Source organism: Hetaerina americana, unplaced genomic scaffold (assembly GCF_022747635.1).
Source record: "Hetaerina americana unplaced genomic scaffold, ioHetAmer1.1.p SCAF_2, whole genome shotgun sequence".
Taxonomy (NCBI): domain Eukaryota; kingdom Metazoa; phylum Arthropoda; class Insecta; order Odonata; family Calopterygidae; genus Hetaerina; species Hetaerina americana.
The window spans coordinates 44,549,741-44,574,734 of record NW_027286763.1 but is presented as its reverse complement, the minus strand read 5'-3'; the positions used below and the strand labels follow the sequence as shown (position 1 = coordinate 44,574,734).

At 39.3% G+C, this 24,994-nt stretch overlaps 1 protein-coding gene across 1 annotated transcript in view; it reads left to right on the top strand.

The window, feature by feature from the left end:
• The window catches only part of C15 (homeobox protein C15), a 157,001-nt gene that overhangs the window by 67,999 nt on the left and 64,008 nt on the right, over positions 1-24,994 (top strand). Inside the window, exon 2 of the mRNA XM_071585504.1 lies at positions 2,226-2,454. Within this exon, the coding sequence (XP_071441605.1) occupies positions 2,226-2,454 (229 nt within the window). The remainder of the gene's footprint in view (positions 1-2,225; positions 2,455-24,994) is intronic.

Genomic DNA, 24,994 nt, shown 5'->3' with positions numbered 1-24,994 from the left:
AACTCTTGATTCTGTTCTTTAAAATATAATCTCAAATATTGTCATTTAAATGCACAAAGCGGTATTTATGCGTCCTTCAGGCATCCTATGGTATAATATTAATCATAAAATACTAAATAATCTGAAGAATAATGAATTGTATTCTAATATTCTTAGTGTGACAGCCTACCCGTCTTCTTCTAATTATACGAGTACTGTGTTGTTAATTTCCTGAAAGTTTAATTAAGTTATCACAGAATGTATTACAAGAGTTTAATAACAATGCTTTTCAGGCTGCGAAGGATGTATTTTTTTATTATTATAATCAAAAAGATATCCATAGACGTTAACTATCCTCAAGCCACCAAATTAATATTGTCACAATAAAAATATTTCAGAGTTTAAGAGGACGCCTCGGTAGCTTAAGTGGCTAAAGCACTCGACCGGATATTGAGGGATCTGGGTTCGAGTCCCAGTCAAGGCGAATGATTTTTACGCTCTGAAATTGTTGCATTACAATAAAAATAGGTAAATTAATTATTAATCTATCAAAGATATACATTAGTGATTAAATCCCCATTTAAAAAACGATAAAGAATGACTTCGATAACTCCGAAACAAATTTGAAAAGCTTGTTTTCTTAGAAATCGATACAACACATTGGTTAAAATAACGCCAATCGTCAACCACCTGCCTGCGATAACAGTTGCTATTGTATTGGAGAAAGCATATTACATCGTTATATTAATAAGGCCTGCGGTCATATAAAGTAGAATCATAGCTAGTTATGGATAGCAAAATAGTTGTTTGAGTTAAATAGGAGGATTTAAATTAGTTTGAAATGTTATTGAAGAGGTAGAATATTCATTCTCATTGCTCATTTTTTGTTTTAGGTTCGTTTCAACGTTCGTTCGAACAATGAGTTTATATTGGTAAATTTCATATTACATGCCAATAATTTCTTTAAAATTACGTACCAATTAATATTTCAGAAAATTGCCTCACTTTATTGTCATGTTTATATGTGATTTGACTGGCATATTCTACATATTTTCATCATTATGCATCATATCTATATAACAGAAATGGGATATTTTTTGGAGAAATTTTCCATGGTTGATATGACATTACTTAACCTTGGAATTGCTCGTTCAGAAAGAGCTCTTCCCTTGAACTATATTTTATGTATGTACTTACATCAATCTGTTTAATGGATCATGGTTTATTAATATGTATTTTGACTAGCCGGAAGGTTGATGATTTCTGGGATGAACAGAATATATATCTATTATTAGATTATTGTAGTTGTTATAACTACACAGTTAATGGAAGCAGTTAAATCCTAGAGTCAAAACTGACTGTAGAAAATACGTATCCATAAATTGTTGCACACATAATTCCCTATTCTCTGAAATCAAGGCATATATTTACCGTCGTTCCACAGTAATGCTTTGCATTATAAAATGAATTATAATTCTTCTTTGAAACATGCAATAGTCTTCAATCTTCTCAGTTTAACCTTCTGTCGACTCAAGAGATTAAGTACACATATTAATTTTTACATCCCCCTGCACATGAAACGTTTACTTTTACTTCTACTCCAGATCATGTCGAAAAGAGGTGCGTTCTCAATCTGCCTTCCGATTTTTCGGACGTATCTTTTTCGAAGACCCGAATCCCAAATACTTCTGAATGTATACTGTATACTTACTTTCTAAATGACACGTATTGTTTCTATTAGCATTAGTCCATCTGCTCTTTCGACGTACCAATTTTCATTCCACGTGAGGGCTCTCCTCAAAATTGTAACCTAGTAACCCTATATATTTATTATCCGTTTTGTTCCTAAATAAAGCAGTTGAATGCACGGAAATTTTCCAATTTTACATCGTCAGTCTGAGGTGTGATGCGCCTTATGAGAACCCAAGCGGCTGTGAGTTCAAACATGGATTTGAGATCGACGTTCGATTAAATATGTCAGATGATTATTTCTTATTTTAATGAGAATTGCAATTAAATAAGTTGTTCGTAATATTGGCATTTTTATAATTGTTTAACAAGTTTCAAATTCATTTAAGCATTGAATATAACTGCCAAACTAAATGATTCCGGACCTCCGGAGTCATCCAGGTATATGTCCGGAGTCAACTTTGATTATCCGAGTGGACAAGCCACCTTATTTTGCTTTACGTGCGAGTCTGCTGGGCCTCTGATTTATTAACTTACTGGTCGTCTTCTTTCAGCAGCCACCTTTCCGATGACGCGCCGTATCGGTCACCCTTACCAAAACAGGACGCCCCCCAAGAGGAAGAAGCCGAGGACGTCCTTCACCCGCTTACAAATCGCAGAGCTGGAGAAACGTTTCCACAAACAGAAGTATTTGGCGTCGGCGGAGAGGGCGTCGTTGGCCAAGGCCCTCAAAATGACGGACGCGCAGGTCAAGACGTGGTTCCAGAACCGACGGACGAAATGGAGGTGAGTGGTGTGAAATTGGGAGTCATGCAATGCTCTATTCATTCCAGGAATCAACTATAAATATCCTTGAAAAAGTTACGATACATAGGTGCCGGTTGAAGAAGGTAAAAAGGATCCCCAGCTCCATGATAAAACGTCATGTAATTCTTCGTAAACTGCTCTAATCAATTGCTGCGTGGAATTTGTCAAAACCATACAATTTACCCAAGAAAATTGAGACATATAATGATTTACATTTTATTATTTTTAAATTTAGCATAACATAAGTATTTTCTTCCAATGGGGAACTTTCTAGATACTCGTATTTTGTCAATGTCTGAATTCTAATGAATTCCTCAAAAAAGAATGCTTTTTAATAGAGGTTCTCCTTCACCTCTATCTTAAAAAGAGCTGAAGTTTTAATTTCAAGCGTGGCGTAAGCATTCACAAGCAAACATTTTTACGAACAATGTTTGAATAGAAATAATTCTTTGTTCTCAGGAAACGCTGCCACAGAAGCGTAAAATTCTTTTTCGTCTTGACGTATTGTCAGGAAATATAATAGTTATTCATGGAGAATGCTGCTTCGCTGCAATGAATTATTCATGCATAGAACGGCTTTTGAAAGGAATTTAAATATTTCTTAAATGACCATTGTTTGAAAACAACGCCACACTCGGTGTCAATATTTTAAATAGTGCAAATTATATTGTATATCTTAAAGCGCAAAAACGTTTCTGGTATAATTATCGAAGTATATTATCCTGAAGCGATTGCCTCGCAGAAATAAAAAAATTGGTGCTTTGTACTCTCTGAAGGTTAGGGCTCCTTCTCGAAAGCAAAAATACGATTAAATTTTATTGTTTCCTTTTAGCGCATTTTTTACTTAAGTGAACTCTATAACTTTCATTGCACGTTCATCCAGTCTACTGAAAATTCAGCATTAAGTATCTGCAAATAAATCATTGGTGTAAATTTTTTGTGTTTCCGAAACTTGTAGAAGATATCTTAAAATTGAAGTGCTTGGAAATCCTCTGCTCGCGTGTAAAAAAATGTTTAATAGGTGCCAAATAATTCAACTTTTCAATTGACCTTTTCGCGTAATTGCATCAATCAAGATTGTAGAACTCAGAAGAGAAAAACAAGTTTTTATCGGTTGTTTCCATAACTATGTAGGAAAGAGCATTTTAGATGAAGAAGGTTTAAAGAGGATTGATAGATACGTCCATGGATATCTCTTATACTTTAAAAGTAATTTCTCTGTAAAATTTCCAAGTCTCAACCAAGAGTGTACACATTACTTTGAATATTAAAATGAACTAACGTTCAAACGTTTAATTACATTCGGTCACTACAAAGATGTTCAATTGCAATGTAGCTACTCAATATCTCTAATAAACAGGCATTGCACTATAGAAATAACCAGCCAGTGCAAAACATTTTGAGAATTGCGGATCATTATATGGGGTGTCATCGTACATAATATGTATTTTTGACCGAAACCGATGATAATTGCATTTCATTGACACACTACTGTCTCTCGCCTCAGTCACTCTTCTTCCAAAGAGCATGTACTCTGAATGGATCTCTTTCCAAATGTGTTACTCGACACCGACTGGACTGTATCCACTCCAGGATTTTGTAAGAACCTCTAGAGCTAAGAAGCCCATTATGTCAGACCTTTATCAGCCATGTGTGTTCACATGGAAATTCCCTGTGAAATCGTTGCTAATTTCAAGTAAAAAAGGAATCGTTTTACCCAGACGAACTACTATGTTTCATAACGAAGCTTTAAAAACTTATTTCTCACATTATACCTAAATGTATAATATAAAAGACATTGCGTGCCATCTGCGACTACAAAAAAACCCCTCGCTTATATAGAAAGGGCATTAAAATCCCCAGTCACAGCGTATATTTTTGGAAGTATTCACATAAATGATTAATGCTATGAATTTACCGTAAAAAAACACACAATTTAGGCCCGTAATCTAAACAAAGCTCAGCTATATGTGTTAGAGTTAGATATGTAGGGAATTAACGGGCAATGTCGAATTTCAGAGGTTAAAGACAAGCCGAGAGATTAAGTCTGTGATTAATTTTTTATTGCAATCTGTGTTACATTACGGTTTTTCGTGAAGTAGAAAAAACAACAAGATTAGCGCATAGCCCAATTTACGTGTTGTAATAGCCCTTCGCACCATTGTCTGAGCACGTCACTCGACCCAAAAACGGCATTCTTCCTTGCCATTAACCTCCGTTCATTGTTTCTCTGCTGCTGTTAAACCATCAGAATATCAAATCCTTCGTTGAAAAGACTCTCGAAAAGGCTTGCGGGAACATAGCTACGAGAACATAGTTCCTATAAGGCCTGGACATAGACATGATTACCTCGTACGAGGTGTCAGGTATTATCTCCTCCAGTTAAGTTCCAATGGAAATTTTTTGTGAATTTAGCATGATTGGTTATCATTTGAAGTGATACTCGATATTTTCTAAAACTCGATTTTTTCTCATTTTCTTTAATTGAAATATACAAAAGTACTGTTAAATTAATATCTCGGAGATGTATGCTTAAATCGTAGGATCTTTGTTGGCTGTCGTTGAAAAAAATTTTTGAAGTGCCTTTCCCGATTTTTTATTTTAAACTACTGCTTCCTAAATGATGAAGATCTGTTTCAGTTCTTCAGTTTCAGTATTTTGAAGATTGGCTCTTTTAGGAAAGACCTAAATCCCGCTAAGCCCCTAAGTGAGGTGAGTAAAGATGGAGGCAGTACCTTTGCCCCTTGCTACCCAAGGAATTCTGACCTCCAAACTGTGTGTGCGTAATTAGATGGAGTTATCCTAAGGTATCATCCAGGATTTTAACATGGAGCTTCACAGTAGCAAAATAAACGCTCTAGACAAGAGACTATCGCGCCGCCGAGAAATTATTCCAAGTATTCATGACTCTCTTTAACGTTGCAAATATACGGCACAAACATGCTCGGAACACATGTAGAAACAATTGCAATAATTGCTTGCTTATGATAACTTCAAAAAAATATGTGCTAAATATTTAAAAAATATTTATTAAAAATTCGTAGCTAATAACAACAAAAACTAGGGTAATCATAAACAATAATATACTATCAAAATTTGACTTAATCACGAAAAACAGATTAGCTTTACATTGCAAGAAAATACGCCTAGGTTGTCCCTGATGAGACAAGCACTGAGTAATTTTATTCCACTACAACTTCACCTTTCGCCCGCGAAAATCCAAAAATGGTTGCATAAATTTCCCAACATTTTAACATACAACCTTGGAGCAGCGTGACTGTTCGGACTAATAAAGTATTCCTTGTTCAAATGTAACACACTTGAAGAAAATGCAGAATGACTCAAGACGCCCACGTATGAGTAGTTGTCCATGTGTTCTCCAAGTTGCCTACTCATTTTTTGCACTGAATAAAGCAATTCTTGCCAAGAAACCAAATACAGGTTTCTATGTAGGAGTAAAACAATTTTGTCGCCTCCTCTGGCTCTCTCAGCTGTGCTCACTCTGGCAGTAAATATGGAAGGGAAGGCTAATCCCGAAAAGTGTTTTCGAATTTAGCGCCATGTTTTAAGAAAAGGGAAACGAGACCATTTCCTCAGGATTCTATTTATAAAAGGAAAGTAGTGCAAAAGTCATAAAATGAGGTCGATTGCAGCATAAGTGTGAAAAGAACTTCATTTTAATTAGTAATTCTAAATTTGAGGCACTTGTGAGCTTTTATAGCTCACAAGTGCATCAAATTTCCGAAATATTTTAACAAAAGAGTTCAATTTAATTTCAAATCTTCGATTTGCGTGTCCAGGTGGATTCGTATCGTTAATTTCCTCCGTCGTCGTTTTTCCAATGTTATTTCACGGTATTAACTGATTTAAAATATGGTCATTTATCAGAGCATACTTTTCTATGTTGAATCACAGTTAGTAAGGGAATTGGTGGAAATCAATAATAGTTATCCGATGCTATTTGATTTTTCTTGCAAGAATATCAAGCATAAAAAAACGCAATATAATCTCAAAACAGAAAGACCTTTCCAAACTCATTTGAAATTAGTTTCAAAGTTTTGCTCACCTGAGGTTGCCCAACTTCAAAGGTTTCTACTTTTCCCATAAGCCAGGTATCGGCAGTCTTCTTTACTGGCTAAATTACAGGAAAAAAAAGTGGAAATTTTTCTACTTCCACAAAACCCTCATTAGGCACAAAAACGTGCACGATAATGAAAGGTTGAGTCAATTTCTCCTCTCCTTCTCCACAGATAATGTTTGTGCCTTATTAGAGTCGTTGATAAAATTAGTCAAGCAGCGCACGTTTTTTCAAGTCGCGTTATTTTTTCTACCCCCGCATTCCCTATCTGTGTTGATTAAGCACGGGACGGTGGGAATCTTCGATGTCATAGCCTGGGAAGATACGACCCCCCCCCACCAGGAAAAAAGGGGGTCGCCGAGCGGATACGCGCGTATGCATGCCATCCTGGGGAACAATAGGACGTGAGTTGGATAAGGCGTAAAATGAGCTCCTTTTTCCCTCCCGCTATCACTCAAATGCGCCACACCGCAGGATCTCCTCCGCCCACTTTACCGTTAGAGCTCACTCATTTAGCATTCCTCCTCCGTTTCCACATCTCCGTCCAAAGCACCCCCCTGGCGTATGTGGCGTGCCCGTCGTCTCGTTCGTTCCTTCGAACGGGTCCGCAGGTGCACCGCGTACACCGCCTAAGATAAGGGAAGCATAATTCACGTCCCATGCCGCGCGGACACGCGTGCTTCGGTGCGGTATGCGGGCTAGGCACTCAGCGGGGACACGGACGTCTGAAGTGTTCCGTCGTCCGCCGCTGATACTTGGCTATTTAACCCCTGACCGACCGCGAAGGAACCGGACGTAGCCGCTCTACCAGCTGGCCTGCGACGAGGTTTCCTCATTCACTTAAATAGGTACCATTAAATTTCCATTTTGACACACAAAGTAATTACGGCGCTTATCCGCGGTGCGCACTTTGTTTTGCACAAGATGTCTTGTCAAACTTCTCAGTTATTTCATGGGTTGTGGCCGTGTTACTTGTTAATGATTCGTGTCGACTAAAGTTATATGTATTTCACCACCCAACCTGAACAACTTATACCATAGTACACACATCAAGTATGTTGGATAGTGGGATTCGAACACACGGCCTTTGTTCTTTTAGGCTGGTACGTAACTTTTCAGGTAACCACGACGGATGCTTGTCAAGGCATTAGTCAATACGACATATACGCTCGTATAGATACATGCAAACCACGAATGGCTTGTTTCATAAAAATGTATTTTTTTACATCGCTCGAGAAATTCGTCTCGTGCGCTAGGCATAAATCTTAATGATTCGCTTAGTAATTACTGGCGAGCAATAATACGTAGTTCGGATTTTTACCCCGAATATATCTAGCTGTCACCGTAGTCATTCTACTGGTGAAGGTTTATCTCAACCCTCCGTTCTCTCACTCATTGATTTGAAATATTAACACCGCACTAGTCAAAATGGAGCAAATGAACTAAGCAATCAATCACTTTTATACTCTATCTTTGTGTACTTGGATTTATTATATTTTCAAAGCCCAAGAAGAAGCTCGGAGTTCCACTACATAACCTTTTCATCAGGCGGTCTCAGAACTAGCAATTTAATTAAATTTTTTGAGCTGAGCACCAAACGATTCCACTGGCCTGGGAACCAAATTAGAACCGATTCGAATAGACTCAGAGTGGCGGTTCCTTGAAGCGATACTTACTGCCCTTAACGTATTTTCAGTTCATTTTATCAATCCTTGAATATCGCAATCGCCAAATAAGTCTGAAGTCGGCGCTATAGACCTGCTGTAAAAGTTGACGTTTTGTTTCCACATGTTGATTTTTTATGATCTGATTAATTGGCGGTATACGCCATTATAGTATTACCCCGAAGTATCTTAGAGATCAAGACGTTTATTTATTTTATTTATTTATTATGTATTAGCCCGAAAACAGCACTTCGGCCTTTACATCGGATTTGACAATGATATAACAGTATAACAGTTACATACACCCAATCCATAGGTGGAGGAAAAACCACCTAAGCGGGAATCGAACCCGCGACCTCTGGTTTGGAAGACGAGGACATTACCCCGCCACCACCGGGGCCAGTGAATCATCTAAATATTCAGAGCTCTCTAAATTTTTCAATGTTTTGGGTAGATTTTGTTCGGCATTTTTTGAGACAAAAAATATTGCATCGACTCCCACCTGAGTTTTACTCCTCACCACCACAGTCCTTGTTAATGAATTTTGCTCATTGGGTGGTCTAATCAACATAGTAAGACCACAAACAATGAATGCACCCACAGTAGCCATAAGCTGAAGATGATTAACTCAATAAAAATCTAAATGGTAAAAGAAACACAGTGAATCTCTCAACTAAATCAAGAGGACGCAGGAAAAATATGTAAGCATCCGTTCAATGAGAATGCTAATTATAAGTAAAACCTAAAGGTTTTTCAATTAATGAAAGTTATTTTATCATTCTCCCTAAAGGATGTCAAAGTTTTGATTTTAATGTTCCTCCCTATTGGCATAATGTTAAGGCCGAACAGGCTAACCAATTGAAATATTTTGCAAGTGCAGAGAATGATGCACATTTCCATTTCCTTTAACATGGAATAATTCCTAGTTGCCCACCTATGAAAGGGCAAATTCGCTAAGCCAGGATATGCATGGAATGTGTTGTCTTTTGCCCAACAATTGATACTGATATGAATGCAGACCGATAGGAAGTGAATTGTACGAGAACTTGGTCGCTTCCAACGGCCACCATGTTTCTCGGGTATTCAATTCATAATATGGCTCGTCTCCATCGGCCATGTTACCAGTGAAGGGGACCTCTCTCACCACATTGTTTCTCCGTGCTCGCTCGTCCATGGTTCCTCCCGCCACTGAGGACGCGGTGCTTGATGGACTGGAAAGAAGGCGAGCGTGGCGGGGGAAGGTGAGTGAGATGAGGAGAATGCGGTGAGGGATGGAGAGGGAGAAATGAAGAGAGGGATAGATGGTGGCTACGAGAGGGAAAGAGGGATTGGGGAGGATCACGTGAGGGAGGGGAGGAGAATTGAAGATGAGCGCAGATAAAGTAGAGAGCGAGAGAGGGGCGTGAAGTAAAAATCTGCGGTGAGAGAGGGCACGGGGGAGGGTGGAGTAGACGGTATAACAAAGGGGAGAGAGTGCGCATCAGTGCAACATAGAGGAGTTTTTGAAGGGGGATGGAGGGGGAATGAGAGGAGGGTACGGAGAGGAGGTTGTCCTTTAATGGGTGGAGCGTCTCCCGGGGGTTTCCTCGGGCATGAGCGCATTCCATTCCGAACGCTTGCGGTTGGCGGGGTGGAGACGAAAATTGTAGCCGGTCGCGGAGTGAGGATCGGAGAGTAACTCGGAATTATTTATTGGAATTTCGTGAAGCAGGAAAGATTATTTTACGGTGATGCAATGTACGAGGGATGGATTTGGGATCATGCGATAAACTATGGAGGAATAGAGTTGAATTCGGCCAGTTTTTTTTGGTCTGAAAGATTAATAATGCTCTCTTAGTACTGGAAAGCTACTCACAATTTTATCAATAGGTCACAGTAGCCCTAAGCTTCGTGAACAAAGTTACCTGAAATTATTTAAAAACACCCTAATTATAATAGCAAAGAAGTTATGAATCAAATGGCACTAATAAGATTTGCATAATCTGATATAATTAAATCAGAAAGGACATTGGATGGTAAATTTCGCTAAAGAGGACAATAGCTCGTGGGGATATTTTTAGAAATTTAAAATCATCAATTTCAGTCGAAACCGAAAGGTTTTTGAAAGATATTGGTCCTTAGGACGACTTGAGCTCTTAGAATATTTTGAAACAAGCTGCACGATTAAAAATCATTTTTCTCTATGCTGTCTTTCTGAAAATATCTAAGTACCACTGCAAAAATACTATAATTTGTGCATTTGGAACCAATATGATATTGATATCACAGTAATGACACTCCCAAAGTCGCAACGATTCCCGTATTTTAGTTGTCTCAAATGTACCCATGTAAGGTAGTGATCATCTTTTGTAGTAATTTCTTCTTCTATTCTCAAGACTTCCAACCTGCTCATGCCACACAATCACCATTAATTTGCATCCTTCTCATATTTTTACGTAAATTCTTCATTATATTACAACCTTCCACATCTTGCTATTTCTTAGCGCACTTACTAACAAGTATTTCTGTGGATCACGATTTTTCTCGGACATCTCTTTCCTTAACACTGCTAATGTGGCCTTCCTCTCATTCCAGCTTTTCTCTCTACCTTTCTTCGCACCCACATCTCAAATTTCCATCTACGCTTATCCAGTTTCCCACCAAAAAACACTGCGCTTCGTGTTTAATTACTGATTAAAACTTTCTACACTTGAAATTTTGAAGTGAGGTCCGTTCTTCAGCTTTCGTAGTAGTAGTTTTAGGGGAAGCGACTGACATCTAAGGTCATTTTCGCCATTACGAATGGATGGGAAAGGAGGAAGGGTTGAGGGAAACACGGCGTTTGAATAAACTAATCTTAAAGAAAGTCACCGAAGGATCCGCATTTTAACGGTCCTTCCGACGGACGGTAAACTTATTATAGACGGACGGTAAACTTAGTGCTCTCTACAAGGCACCTGAATTAGGGCAAGGTGTACCACTTTATCTGCCTTCTCCAGGATTCAAACCCTGGCCCTCTCGGAGGTAAGCCAATACGTCAGCCACTGCACCATCACCTCAGTTTTCTTATTTCCTGAATTCTTCTTCTGAAAGCTCCTTTCTTCTTCTAACGCCTTTACTTGAGCCTGAAAAAGGAAGCTAATTTTAAAAAAAATTTAATATAAAACACAAAAGTTTTCCGCTTATAATTGAATATTCATGGATTTATGCGTACGTAATGCATATTTATAAATAATATTAATACTCTTCGATTCCTTATTACATCGTTTATAAACAATCGATAACAAACGTTAATTTCCTCACAGAAAAAAATAAAGTTATAGCTGCCATAAAATACTGAGTGTCAAATGTACACATATAGTATGTAGATGGGTTGGGGTGTTAAGATTAGGTAGATAAAGAGGAAGAAAGTAAAGAGAAAAATAGCGTTGCTCGTATTAGCACGCAGTAGAATAAATTGTCAAACTCTTTGCTGTCACGCTTGAGACAAAGAAAGTGAGTCGATTTTTTTTTAAACTACTTCTTTACCTTCTCCAACTTAGATAGTCCCTTCTTCAAGCTACTTCTGTTAAGGACTTAATTGGTGCGGTGATTGGTTCTTGAAAGCGTATTCCATAGATCTTGTGCTAGATGTCCCTCATGCTGAATCCTGTTCGGTTTGGTTGGCGTATCTTTACGTGGCGTTACCATAGCGCTTCCTTGGACGACGGAATGAGCGGAGCACGCAGGGAAAATTGCCTGAATCAGGAAGTTGAGACGCACGCATCCCGTGGAGATAACGTAAATGCTGCTTCTATGAGGGTTTAGGTTCCACATTGTACTCATAGGAAGATAATGGTGATCATCTCACGGCGCTAAATAGTGCTTTTTTTTCTTTGCCCTTTACGTCAAATTTTAAAAGGCGTGATAAGCTTTGCGTGGCTCTTCCCTGTTTTTCCTCGTTCTGTTGTCTGATCTCACGTATATCCTTTCACGTGGACTCCATCTGGTCTGAGCAGAGTGTTATCATTTCCCTCTAAAAAAAATGCTTTTAGGAATAGGCAGGGTTATTATCGTGGTAATTTAAACCACTCCAATGTATTCACAATCATCCCGTCAACTAAAAATGACTATCACGGTCCTCGTAATTCCTTTCTTGTAATTAAGTGCACGTAAACCTTGATAGATACCAAAAATTTTTCATATTTCCCTTCAAATATATTACTCTGACAATTTCGTGTAGGTTAACTATTTGTCCAAATTAGCTCATACATAATGCCACTTGACCGCCCCAGGAAGTACATATCAGAAAGATGTCGTGGAACATTAAGCAACTTTTCATCTAAAACGGGTGAAAGACTTGCCATAATTTTGTCTTGACTCTTCATAAGTAGGATTTTAAATTTACAAGGAGTATTCTTAGAGTAACTTAATTCCATATGGCGCCTTACTGTTACCTAGAGATTCAAATGCTTCCCAAATATTCGTTTAGATAAAGCCTCGGATAACGCCTATTGCGGACGTGCTTTCCCTGAGAACACGTTTCACCTTCGCCCAAAGCCAACTATTTGCGTCGACGAATACGAAGGTAACTTATCGAAAATATTGCAATTTGTGTCCATTTTTGAAAACGTTTCCAACAAATTGCTTTATTAACCATGACAGTCCGCCTTCCTTAGGATCTCCGGAAGGGCCTCATCGCAAGATATGAAAATTACTCCAAAAAACTTCTTTATTATGAATGTGAAGACATATCAGCTTTATTTAATTTTCTCTCTCAAGATAACTGAGGAAGCGGAAGACGATTGCTTCTCAAAATGAGTGAAAACGAGTGGGGGAGGAATTTTCGATAATATACCAATTATATATATATTTTTATAGTTTTTATTTAATAACTATATATTAATGTGAAGTACTCTATTTAATTATGTGTTAACATATTTGTTGTGTACATTTCCCAAGTTGTTTTAATTTTTAATAATTTATTTGGTTAAAATTATATTTTAAATAATTTTTCTCTTATTTTTTTTATGGCCCGACAGCAGGAGGTTAGGGTTTTTTTCAATTTTAATTAAATGCTATATACTGTAAAGACTATTTAACTTTTTTTAAGATTTCCACATTTATATCTTCAATGGACAACTTTCAAGAGTTAAATCATATCCAGCTCTATATCAGACTCTTAATCCCTTCATTGATTGCAATTTCCAAGGCGCACATTTTAAATAGTAATGGTGCATTAAACGAGTAAACCTATGAGTTGATCTTTCCTGGGAGCACAGTCCTGAGAATGTGATCCTAGGAAAGATCAACTACCGAATAATCGATCGGTTTTTGATCCAAGAGTGTCCAAGGTAGTAGGATGACGTATGCCTGAGTCCCGATGGTGAAAGTGATGAAGGTTTTTCCCATTCCTTTCGTCACCTTATTATATAATGGCTCATTTCAACTCTCTTTGGACACGTGTTGTTTAGACAGTCCTTTTAAAATAAAAATAATGGGATAGACGGTAGACGTAGGATGAAAGAGCGGTAGAGGATAGGAGTTACGCTCGGAGGTGTCGACCACTATTGAGAATGGCTGAATAGAGGACGACTCCGAAGTGAATGGGCTGACGGACGAAAAACAAAAGAAAAAAAACGGAATGGATTTTTAGGAAGGGTTCTCTCTCTCTGTTTCTCCTCCACAAGAGGAATTTTGAGGGAAGAAGAGGGTGGAATATCTGTTTGGGGAGGGGGGGGGCAGGGAAGTGACGGAGGAGGTTTAAATAGCAAAGTCTTGTACCCAACGAACGAGTTTGTGTTGGTGACTAGGTCGTCGCCTCACAATCAAGTCGCCGGGGTGGTTCGGTGGCGATGAAGCATTCAGTCGGGTGACCGTAGCGGAAAGGGGAGGGGGGAGAGGAGCGGGGTGAAGGAAGCGATGGAACGGGAGTGGGAAGCTCGAGGAGAGCCCGTGGATGCGGGGGAAGGGGGATTTTTTGACCGATTAGGATGGGGTTGCATTGGACGGCTTCAAAGGTAGGGGAACCGAGTTAAGGTTCGTCCCTTTCATTTCGATGCCACCCGTCGATTCACTCTCGCCCGCCAAATGTCCCTCTTCCTTCTCCCACCCCTCAACCGCTCATGAGTGATGTTTTCTTTTGTCAATTGGGATGCATTCAGCGTAGCATAATTCAACCACGTAATTTTATTGCATTGTATGACCATCATGGATATCAAGACAATGAGAGGAAAGTAAAATAATATCATGATAATCCTGCACACAAACAAACCTTCAGTTCAGAACTCTTGAAGCGAATTTCTACAGTTCACTCCTGGAAATTGACTCCACTGCGAATCAAAGGAATTTTTAAGCCACAGACATCCTCCGTAGGCAGCCATAATCTCGATCAATCTTTGTATCTTCTAGTCACAGCAAATTCCTCGCATCAATCATGTTTTTATCATCGGCCGATCAGCCTTAAACATTTTTATTTCAAATAGGAGCGCATAAGTATCGCGTCCGGTAACTTTTGATCATCAGACCTTTGTCAATGATTTGGTTAATTCTATTAGAAATATTTCTATGCTGGTGAAGATTTTTTAGAGCAGTGATTTGAGTATTAAGATGACTTCAAATGAGAAATGACTTGAAGATATCTGATCATAAAGGTCCATCGTGACAAAAATTGAACAGAGGAATCAAAACACTCAAGGAATTGAGACAAGATCTTGAAAGCTTTTATTCCCTCTGTTCATCGTGGGAGACACAGTTCAATCTCATATTATCCGCCTCGATATCAAAACAGTTGCTTGCGAAACTTCGAAGAACAATTATGGCCATGGAAAGGAAAAAAACCTTTCATCGCTTCTAGAAAGTAAGCTTACAGGAACTGGAGGAACTTGTTTTTTCTAAGGTGCACACCTACAGAAGGAGAGTTAGCTCGTAGCTCTTTTAATAATCCAATATTTTCGCAGAAGGCTGTCACAAATGACACCGTTACCCCACTGCGATGAACAAATTATTGTTTGGACTGAGTTAATGGATAATCGCATTCACATGAGTTATACAGCTCGCCACTAAAGCAGCAGATATGTGAAATCCTAAACGACGCACGGAGGTCATCGAAGATGGATGGTTTAGCTATGCATCAATGGAAACTTTCTATGGTCATTATTCTTAACGCTTCTCTTACTCGTGCCATGCCTCTTTCTTTCAGCGGCATCCCCGTATTCTCCATCTCCCCCTCCTCCCTCCCTTCCTTACAAGATTTCGAGACGATGAATGGGCCCGGTACCTGAAGTCTTTGCATCCCCTTAATCTCCTCCCTCCCGCCCACCTCCCCAAAACAACGACCAACTCCACTTGGACTCGTGATCTTGGTTCAGTCGTAAAGCGGAATGGGAGACTTTTAAAAGCGGCGGCGGCAGGAGGGAATATCCGAACGTTTGACAAATGACAGATAAGGGTAGGGCTGCTCGGTGTTTGACCGTCGTTCATCGGAAGCATCGTTAAAGCCTATTTCCTTGCCGTGGTGGATTTTTGACTCTGAAACGGTCAGAAACCATCAGTTTAGAATCACTGCGTTCTCTCGATGTTTTTAGCCCTTGACTGATATGTTACAGGAAATACTCCCAGGGCAAAATTTTTAAAACTTCTATTTTTGATATTTTTGCAAAAAATCCGTGATCCAGTATGCCTTTCTAGTAGTAGTGGTATTTAGGGGAGGCGACCGACAGCTGAGATCATTTGCGCCATTAGGGATGGACAGGAAAGGATGAAGGTTAGAGAGAAACCCGGCGTCGGCATTAGCCTACTCTTTACGAAAGGCGCCACATTCTTCAAGTTATTCCGAAGGTAGAAATGGATTACTTTCTTTCGTTCATCTTTTTTCTACGAACAATTCCTACATTAACACATGTCATCACTCCACGAGAGAAAATTTGGTAAATTCAAAAGTTTACTTCCCACACGTGCACATCTTTGTCGTATATACCTTTAAATAAGGACTATTTGTGTAAATGCCTTAACTGTTTTATGTTGCTCCGCACACCCACCGAATATTACTAAAATACGACTCTATTTTTGGAATTATTATTTGGTTCGGCTGCACGAATTGTATTCTATTTTAGTGCTATACCCTTGAGCATCTGGGAATGCATTTAGGATTCCACATAGTAGTTTTGATTCTAAAGATAATAAACAAACGATAATGAATACCTTCGATAAAATTTTGCGAATTCTTCCGTCAATCATCATCAAGAATTAAATTAAATAACTCATTATTATTAAATTTGAAATTGACACTTCGGTCCGCGTGATCGTTTGTAAACGTTTAACCGTTTATATTTTTAGGACGATTATTATTTTGTTGATCAGAAAAAGAAACGTACAACTTTTTGGCATAAGTACGAATGCTTCTTTATGATTTTACTTGTGTGCCAAATCATACTCTATATTATTAGATGCTACCTTCAGAAATGGTTTGTATTTCTTAGATTGCAGCGTTTTGTGCGGATTTAATCTGTAGTTTCGTACATGGAATCCCTCCGGCACAGTGCACCGCCCATCATATGGGTCGTTTTAAGTGCTCATCCCATGGCACATTCGCGAAAAGTAAATCAACGGTGGCGACGTGTTTTCCTCCACACTACCTGATTCTTACCTCAGCCTCAAACTCCATTTAGCATAAATTTCTTCAGGGCTTCGATCTTTTCGCATAAATAATACGATTCTCTCATAAGTGTCGATGCATCTTAAGTGTTCTTAAATGAGCATAACAATAAACACAGTTTCAAATGATCCGCATTTTGGATATAACAGCAAAACGGTTAACTTTCGCAGAACTTACGCAGCAACACTCCAGTTTTAAATAAATCTCCTCTTTTGACTCCTCGTTCAGCTCATAAAATCAGTTCTCATGAGAAACGGATTTCTTGATGCACTGCCGGTGCATAAAACGTGAGTGAACCATTACGACTCTTCAGTGTTCTCAACCGTATTTTAAGCGCAAGAGATCGTTCCAAATAATTGGAACGATTTTTTTTCGAGCTCCGTATGACGGAATTCTAAAAGCCTTATCATGTTCACTTTAAGTGAAGGGAAGCTTAAATGTGTAATATGGAATGTAATGTGAAAGATTACATTCAAAACGAGGCGCTGCGAACTGGACTTCCGCTAATGGCGGCCATAAAACCTCTGAATAATGGATTGAAGACCGTTTAAGGGTTAACACAAGCCCAAACTTTAGGCTTGGGAAGGTATAAACGCGCAAAAATCAACTCAGTCGTCTTTCAGGGGTAAATCAGTGGGAATTATTGCGAGGAATTTTGATTTAATCTTGAATGGCAGCCATTTGGTGTGGACGATTGGATGGGCTGATCCGTTCACTCTTAAGTATGCACTTTCTCAAGGTCGTAAACGATTCTCGAATCACTGAATTAGAATTAGCACGGCCTTCTCACTGAAATCGCTTATTGCGGAGCTATTTAAAATCCAGCTGCATGAGTAAAGCACTTACAGTAATTTTAAACTAAAATGAAAGCATTACTGTTGCTTTCATTATGAACATCCCCGCAGAAAATCGGCAAATTAAAATATGGTGTCAAACTCATTCCACGGCAGTTGGCGAATTTAAATTTGTGTAATTTACTGGCAAAGAAAGTGTACTCTAGGCAACTAAAAAAAATGTGCAGGTGGTTTGCATTTATTTAGCATTGCGCACGAATAGAGCTATTTTTGCTAATGTCACCATTTCACAATGAGGTACAGATTTCACCTGTTAAAATCTAAAACACGTCACAGTGAGACATGTTTTCTTTTTTCTTTTGGGAAAAATTTTAATTGAGTTATTATTATACATACTACTATGTATGCATGCGTAAAACTGATGAGTACGAACTACATTTGAATAGACGCACTGTGAATATTAATGATTTAACATATAAATCAAATGATTTCCCCTCAGAGAGAATAATAACCTCTCTGGGCAAAACCTTGAGAAGGCATTTAAGACCTAAACATTTAAGTTTTAATAATACCGAATATTAACCACTCAGCCCTAATACTAGCGGATGTAGCAAATGGTCGAGATTTTTAAATGAGAAATTGTCGTCATACCTTCCTGAACCATGCTGGTTTTTATGATAACTTTAATAATGGATGTTGTAAAAGCTTAATATTAGCATTTTTACTGTTTTTTTCTGAAAGGTGTGATCTCGTATAAATGCCGATTTCAGTGACGAGAGCGCACGCATACAGCCTTTCAATTTTCTCCCCTGGCCCCTGACTCGGTCTCCAGTCACGCAGGTCTGGAAATCAATTCCGAATTATTTTTTTTTTCAAAAATGAGTGCAATTCGTATTTCTCACCTGCTGTCATATTTTTAAGTCCCTCATAAAATTTTCCACTGCAACATATCGCATGTCACATTCAAGTGAGTTAGTAAAACGTTTCAGCTATCGACAAAAAGGAGTTCTCGCTGTAATTACTGGAATGCTGACGTCGAAACGACGATCACTTCAACGGTTCAAAATGGGTCATAGAAAATAATTTTATTCGGAAAAGGAGCGTCTGTGTTGGGAGTAATTTTTAAGTGATTTTATGGCCAGAATCCAGTGTTGTGAGGAATTTTAAAGTAATTTAATGATCAGAATGCAATGGATTACAATTCGGTGTGACCCCAGGAAGAGTATCAAACGGCTTAAAAGCGACCCCCGTGGCTCGGTACAAGGGTGGAGGGAACCATATGGACCACCTTTTATTCACAGCTGCGCCTTCTATCTGCTTTTCTTCCCCACCAAACGGACAGGGAGCGGCACATCGTATGTTTCCTTTTTATCCCCGGACGAGCGATCTGCTGAGCGCGGCGCCGACGCGGGAAATGGGAGTGGGGCGAGAAAGGGGGGGGTAGAGGTTGTTGCGAGGGGGAAGGGGTGGAGGAAAGAGGAACACACCCTTCTGCGGCCGAAATCTCTTGAACCCTTACGAGGAAACAGAACAAACGGCAAACATTAGGTACAAAGCGGGGATGAGGAAGGACAACAAGCGAAGGAAAGGATCCCTGTAATTTTCCCCCGGGACCAACTCAAGCCAGCTAAACGCATGAAAGAGTAAAAAAGCAAGGAGGAAGTTAGTGGGAGGGGAATAAGAGGGGATGTCTGGTGGTGGGCTGGGCACCCCTCGCATTTCACGCGATCGGAAAGAGTGGGGGGGTTGGGAGGGGGGTTGGCAAATGCCACCCTTCCTCACCCTCCTACCATTCCGCATTCCCTCACTCACTCTCGGATTCACCACCGCCGACAACCCCCACCCTCCCCACGGCCCTCCTCCCCCTCTCTCCTATCCACAAACGTACTCCCACGCTCGGAAAAAAGCACCAACTCCAAAGAACGAAAATATTCTCGACAACACTCTCGTGCCTCTCCCGCCGTCGCCAATGCCGTTTGAACCTTACATACTCGGTCCGTGCGTACTTTCGGAGTTCCGACGTGCGCGCCCCTGACCTGGGTGCGTGCGTCCGAAACATCTCGGTGAAGGCGGGTTATTTTCTTCTTATATCGGTGATTTCGGAGTCCACGGAACCATCATGCTGGCGAAGAATGATCTGGGATGTCGGGTGTTTTCGGGACTTCCAATTTTTCAGATCAGATTGCATTCTCCCTCAATTGTAGGATTTTTCACCCTAATTCTGATTCACACCTGGACAACGAAGAACGTTTCACGTGCTTTTGTTCCATGTCTCCCGTATGAGACATTGCACCGTTGGTCATTGAACGCCTTCCACAAAGGATGATGCCGACCCCAGGTTTCCTCGCTTTTCTTTGCCGAGGTCTCTTCGCAAAAACGTACCTTTAAGGCACCGATAACTTTCGCGTTGTCACGTACGTTTAGTGTATCAGTTAGATAGCAGTTTCCGCTGTTGTTATCGGCGAAATAGCGAATGGAAAAACGAAAAATATTCTTGCGTGTGATGAGCGAAGGGGATTGGCCGGGAGAAAATGGGTGATAGAGCAGATAGTCATTCGGAAATTCAAAGGAGCGGAATTTCTGAGAGGCTTTTTCGAGAAATTTAAAGGCCTCTCTGAAAGTCTTTTCTATGAGGTGACGAATTGTAATTTCCGTTACGGTATACCTTGCGATCAAATGAAAGTAAAGCTGTAACTGAAGCTCAATGAATTTCGTTCCAAATATTAGGAATTCGGCATTTAGAAATAAATTGGGTTGAAATGCGTGCAACATCATAGTATTGCACATTGGAATGATTTTCCTTTAAAACGTCGAAAATAAATATTTCGTAATTAAATGTAGGTTTGTCCACGTCTCTTAGAAAATTTTTGATAAGATTCTAGGTATTTCATCAGTCATCATTAAATTATCATTTGGCATGAGTTCATCATGAAATTTCAGCGCCTGCAAAATATTTCATTGTAATTAATCGCACATATACTCCGGGCTCAAATCTCCGACGACCGTAAATTGATTATCCTATTTGTTTTCGTCACACATTCCTTAAAATAAGACAGTGGTCTAGAATTACTTCACTTAGTCATAAAAAATAACTGAAAATATGACAAATTTGATATTTTATTACAAGCATAGTTCTTAATTTTTAATATGTGATTCCCTCATTGCTACGATCCATACTCAATAATATTTAACATTAGATATTTATTGTAAATATTTATCACATTCCATGTGGTCAAATTGATGAAAAATTATGTTATCTTACCGTGAACTTTAATCGCATTTTAATAGGTGCTCCATAGAAAATGTATGAAGGAAAATTAAACAGTAATGCATCGAATTCAAACTTAGATAAAAAGAAACACCTAGACAGCGAACTTTAAAGTAAATACCGTAATTCTAATTCCATTCATAGAAACGCAATGAATAATATAATAAATATTAAATCTCATAAATTCAACAGATTCAGGCAGGATGCATTGGAAGTTCTTCATTATGAGAAAACAAATTTGTACTTTTCCACAAGTTTATTGGTAATGTACAACGCGTTTCGGTTCACAGAACCATCTGATACCTGATGATGATTCTGTGAGCCGAAACGCGTATTACGTTACCAATGAACTTGTGGAAAAGTACATTTTTTTTCTCATTATTAAATCTAATCGTTCGTCCGACACCATAACTAAAAATGGTTCATAGAAATTTTCGAATGAGTAATATAATGGAATAATAACTTAATATTAATGCATGGAATTTCACGGTATGACGTGCAAAATGCAATCTAAACGAAACACTTTCTTATTAGTCTGGTAGTTTGGTGCTTTCCCGGCGTATTACCAGCTCAAAGTGTTCTCTGGTTTTCCACTGGATCAAGGGCTGCATTCTGGCCGAAGTTTCGACCCTGAACTCTGACGTATTAGTGCTACCTATATTAACCTGCATGTGGCTTTGTATTAGGTTCCCTAATCGATATTGCATCTTGTTTATATTTTAATTAATTCAGTCTGCCAAAATTGTCCGCTGAAACTGTTCAGCGTTTACGTCCGTATTAAGTAAAATCAATACACGCTGAACAATATTTTTTCCAGCATTGATTGGGAACAAACGCATGTCTGTCCTGTTAAAGAGTTATCACTGCAAAACCTCTCGCTTTTATATGCAATATATCAGTAATCATCCCTGAGGTTTACATACCCCCAGCCCAATTTTCAGTAAGGAAAGGCTCAATCTAAGCTTCGATGATGAAGGTGAAATTATTACAACCCATAGACATGAAGCGTTTACGAGCCTATCCATCAATCATGGGGGAGGGAGTGTGGGGCGACGTCAGCGCCACAATATTCTTTCACGGCGGTCCCCTGAAGGATATAAGAGATGTTAAAAGGTGAAACGGACGAGGGTGAGATAAGGTAAAAGTTGTAGGGAAGAGAGGAGGGGGAAAGAAGAGGGAGGATCGGGAAAAGGCAGACAATATGTATGAGGGAAGGCTAAGCGAAAAACTGGCGATGGATGTGATAAAGTGGTTGGAAGAAGAAGATCGATTGTCATTTAAGAGAAACTCTGCCCTTCCATGGTGTGCCCTTATGGAAACTACTTAAAGGGATAGGAGCAGAAATGAAGAGCGAAAAGTGTGGAAGCGAGCATATTAAATGGAGAAGAATGGTTCCAATAACTTGAAATGTGTTCCGGAGGACTCGTGACATCTCTTAACGCTTTTCCTTTCAAAATGTTTCTCTTTCGTGCTGCGTAGTCTGGCCCGACCGCGGTTTATCGCCCATACGTCCGTGTAGCCACAGCACTCCTCTCCCATCAACACTCCTTCCTCACTTCCCTGCAAGTGTTTCTTCAAACATTCCCCTCTCTCACATTTTCCGTACGTCTTTAACCTTTTTCTTCGAAGACTTTAACAGGTCTCTCGAGAGTCAAACAGATGCATTTATTAAGTATTCACTGTATCTTCAAAACAACCGCTAAGAATCGTTGGGCACATGTCAGTCGTTGACTGAAGATGAGTTTCCTAGACACATTATTTGAAGACTATGTGCAACAGAAGCACTGTTGCGGAGCGTAAAGCGAGATATTATACTACCTTGATCAAAAATTTCCCGGAATTTATTCAGAAAATTAAAAATACAAGTTTATTCATCTAAATCTATATTGTCCCCTTCAAAGTAATCCCCATCGACTGCAACACACTTATGCCAGCGCTTGATCCAATCCTCGAAACATTTTTTATATTCGGTTTTCGGTATGTCCATCAGTGCTTCCTGCGATTTTTCCATTACTTCCTCTCGGCTGCTAAAACGCGTTCCCCGTAATGGTTTTTTAACTCGATTGAACAGAAAGAAGTCACAGGGAGCCAAATCAGGTGAATTCGGTGGCTGTTGGATGGTATTTGTTGCATTTTTCGTCAAAAAATTACGAATAATGATAGCACTGTGCGACGGTGCGTTATCATGGTGCAAAATCCACGAGTTTTCTGCCCACATTTCTGGTCTCTTTCGGCGAATTGCTTCACGCAAACGTCTCATAACGCCCAAATAATACTCTTTGTTTACTGTCTGGCCTTCTGGCAAAAATTCATGATGCACTACACCGTTGTAATCCATGAAAACCGTCAGCATTGCCTTCTTTTTTGACTGAAAACGACGTGGTTTTTTTGGTCTCGGCTCATTTGGTGAACGCCATTCACTTGCCTGATGTCTGGATTGCGTGTCGTACTCATAAACCCACGTCTCGTCTCCAGTAATGATCCTTTTGATGAATGTGGGATCGGATTCAGCCTCGCAAATCATGTCTTTTGCGACGTCAACACGGTCTCTTTTTTGCATGAAATTGAGGTCTTTTGGCATGCTACACGACGGAAACCCAAATCATTAACCACAATGTCTTGGGCGGATCCATAGGCAATGTTCAAGTCCTCCGCTATTTCTCTGATGGTTAATTTGCGGTTATTGACCAACATTTCTTTTACTTTATCAATTTTTTCACCGACTTTCGATGTCGATGGTCTGCCACTGCGTTCATCATCTTCGATTGACTCACGACCACTTCTGAACCGCTCGTGCCACTGGTAAACGACCGTTTTTTTTAGAGAATCGTTGCCGAAACACTTTTCCAACATTTCCAACGTCCGTGCGCCACTAAATCCGTTTTTTACGCAAAATTTAATACAAGTTCGTTGTTGCAAATTTAAATCCATTTCTGCAATTGTAAAAAATCGCCAACACACACAGAGATAGATGTACTCTTGGCTACGTAACTTTTGCAAATGTCAAGTTATGACACTAAGATTTAAAGGGAATATCAACAACAGATGTACCAATTTAACAAAAAAAACAGAACTCAAATCGGAACGATGGGAGCGCCACACGGTGGTTATTCCGGGAACTTTTTGATCAAGGTAGTATCTGAATTTCGTGAATACGCGCAAATTGGATTCTATTACAAAGCTGTTTTTGGCTTAATGATCTGAACGAATAATCCCCGAAATTTCATGTTTCAATTTAATGAACTTTGGCTGAGATGCTATCCATGTCTCACGTTGGATTTAAAAATTGTGTCAGGGGTATGAAAGACATTAATTTATTACATTCATCGACAGATCAGTAATAAAAAAAGGATAATAAATAGAAGAAAGAATCAGGTCGTTCTAGTCGTAAATGGGTAATTGTATTTCCTTTACTTCATGTCCATATAATTATTCATTGCATCGGAGGAAAATTTTGAGGGCTGCAAGATTCCTGAGTGACTTTCCTTCATTGTACGCATAGTTTGTGATTACCAGCCTCGCTTCATTTCAGCTTCCTTCAAGCCTGATTGTAATAGCTAGGAGTTGGGTTATTTTGATTACCGCCAAGCTGCCATAGCAGGTCAATTATCAGCAATATAAAGAGGACAGGAGTGGTAAAGGTGGCATTAAATGAAGCCCATGGCATAAAATGGGTTTCAAATGTAAATGGCCAGGGATAACGGGTATTGATACGCGGTGAAAAGATTGATGCCTGTATTCCAGCTGCTTGAATGCCACCAGTAAAAATAATCCTGAAAATTTAGGAAACTAATCCGAGTCATTGGAATAGGAAGTCGGGGCACTGACCACCGAAAGAATTGTATCCCTTTCCGTGTTCATGATTTACGTGGTATCCTTTTGAGTAGGGTTGAATATTCACCACATACAATTAATTATACCAGTGAATATTTTGATGTACACCACCAGTGAATATTTTGATGCATTACTTTAGCACACAACCATCAGTTAAATTTTCAAAAATAGGCGTGGGTAGACACATCTATTTATGAATCGAACTCTACATATGCAATCTGAACGTGACTTCGAATTATATACATTAATTTTCGATCCTCTGAATTT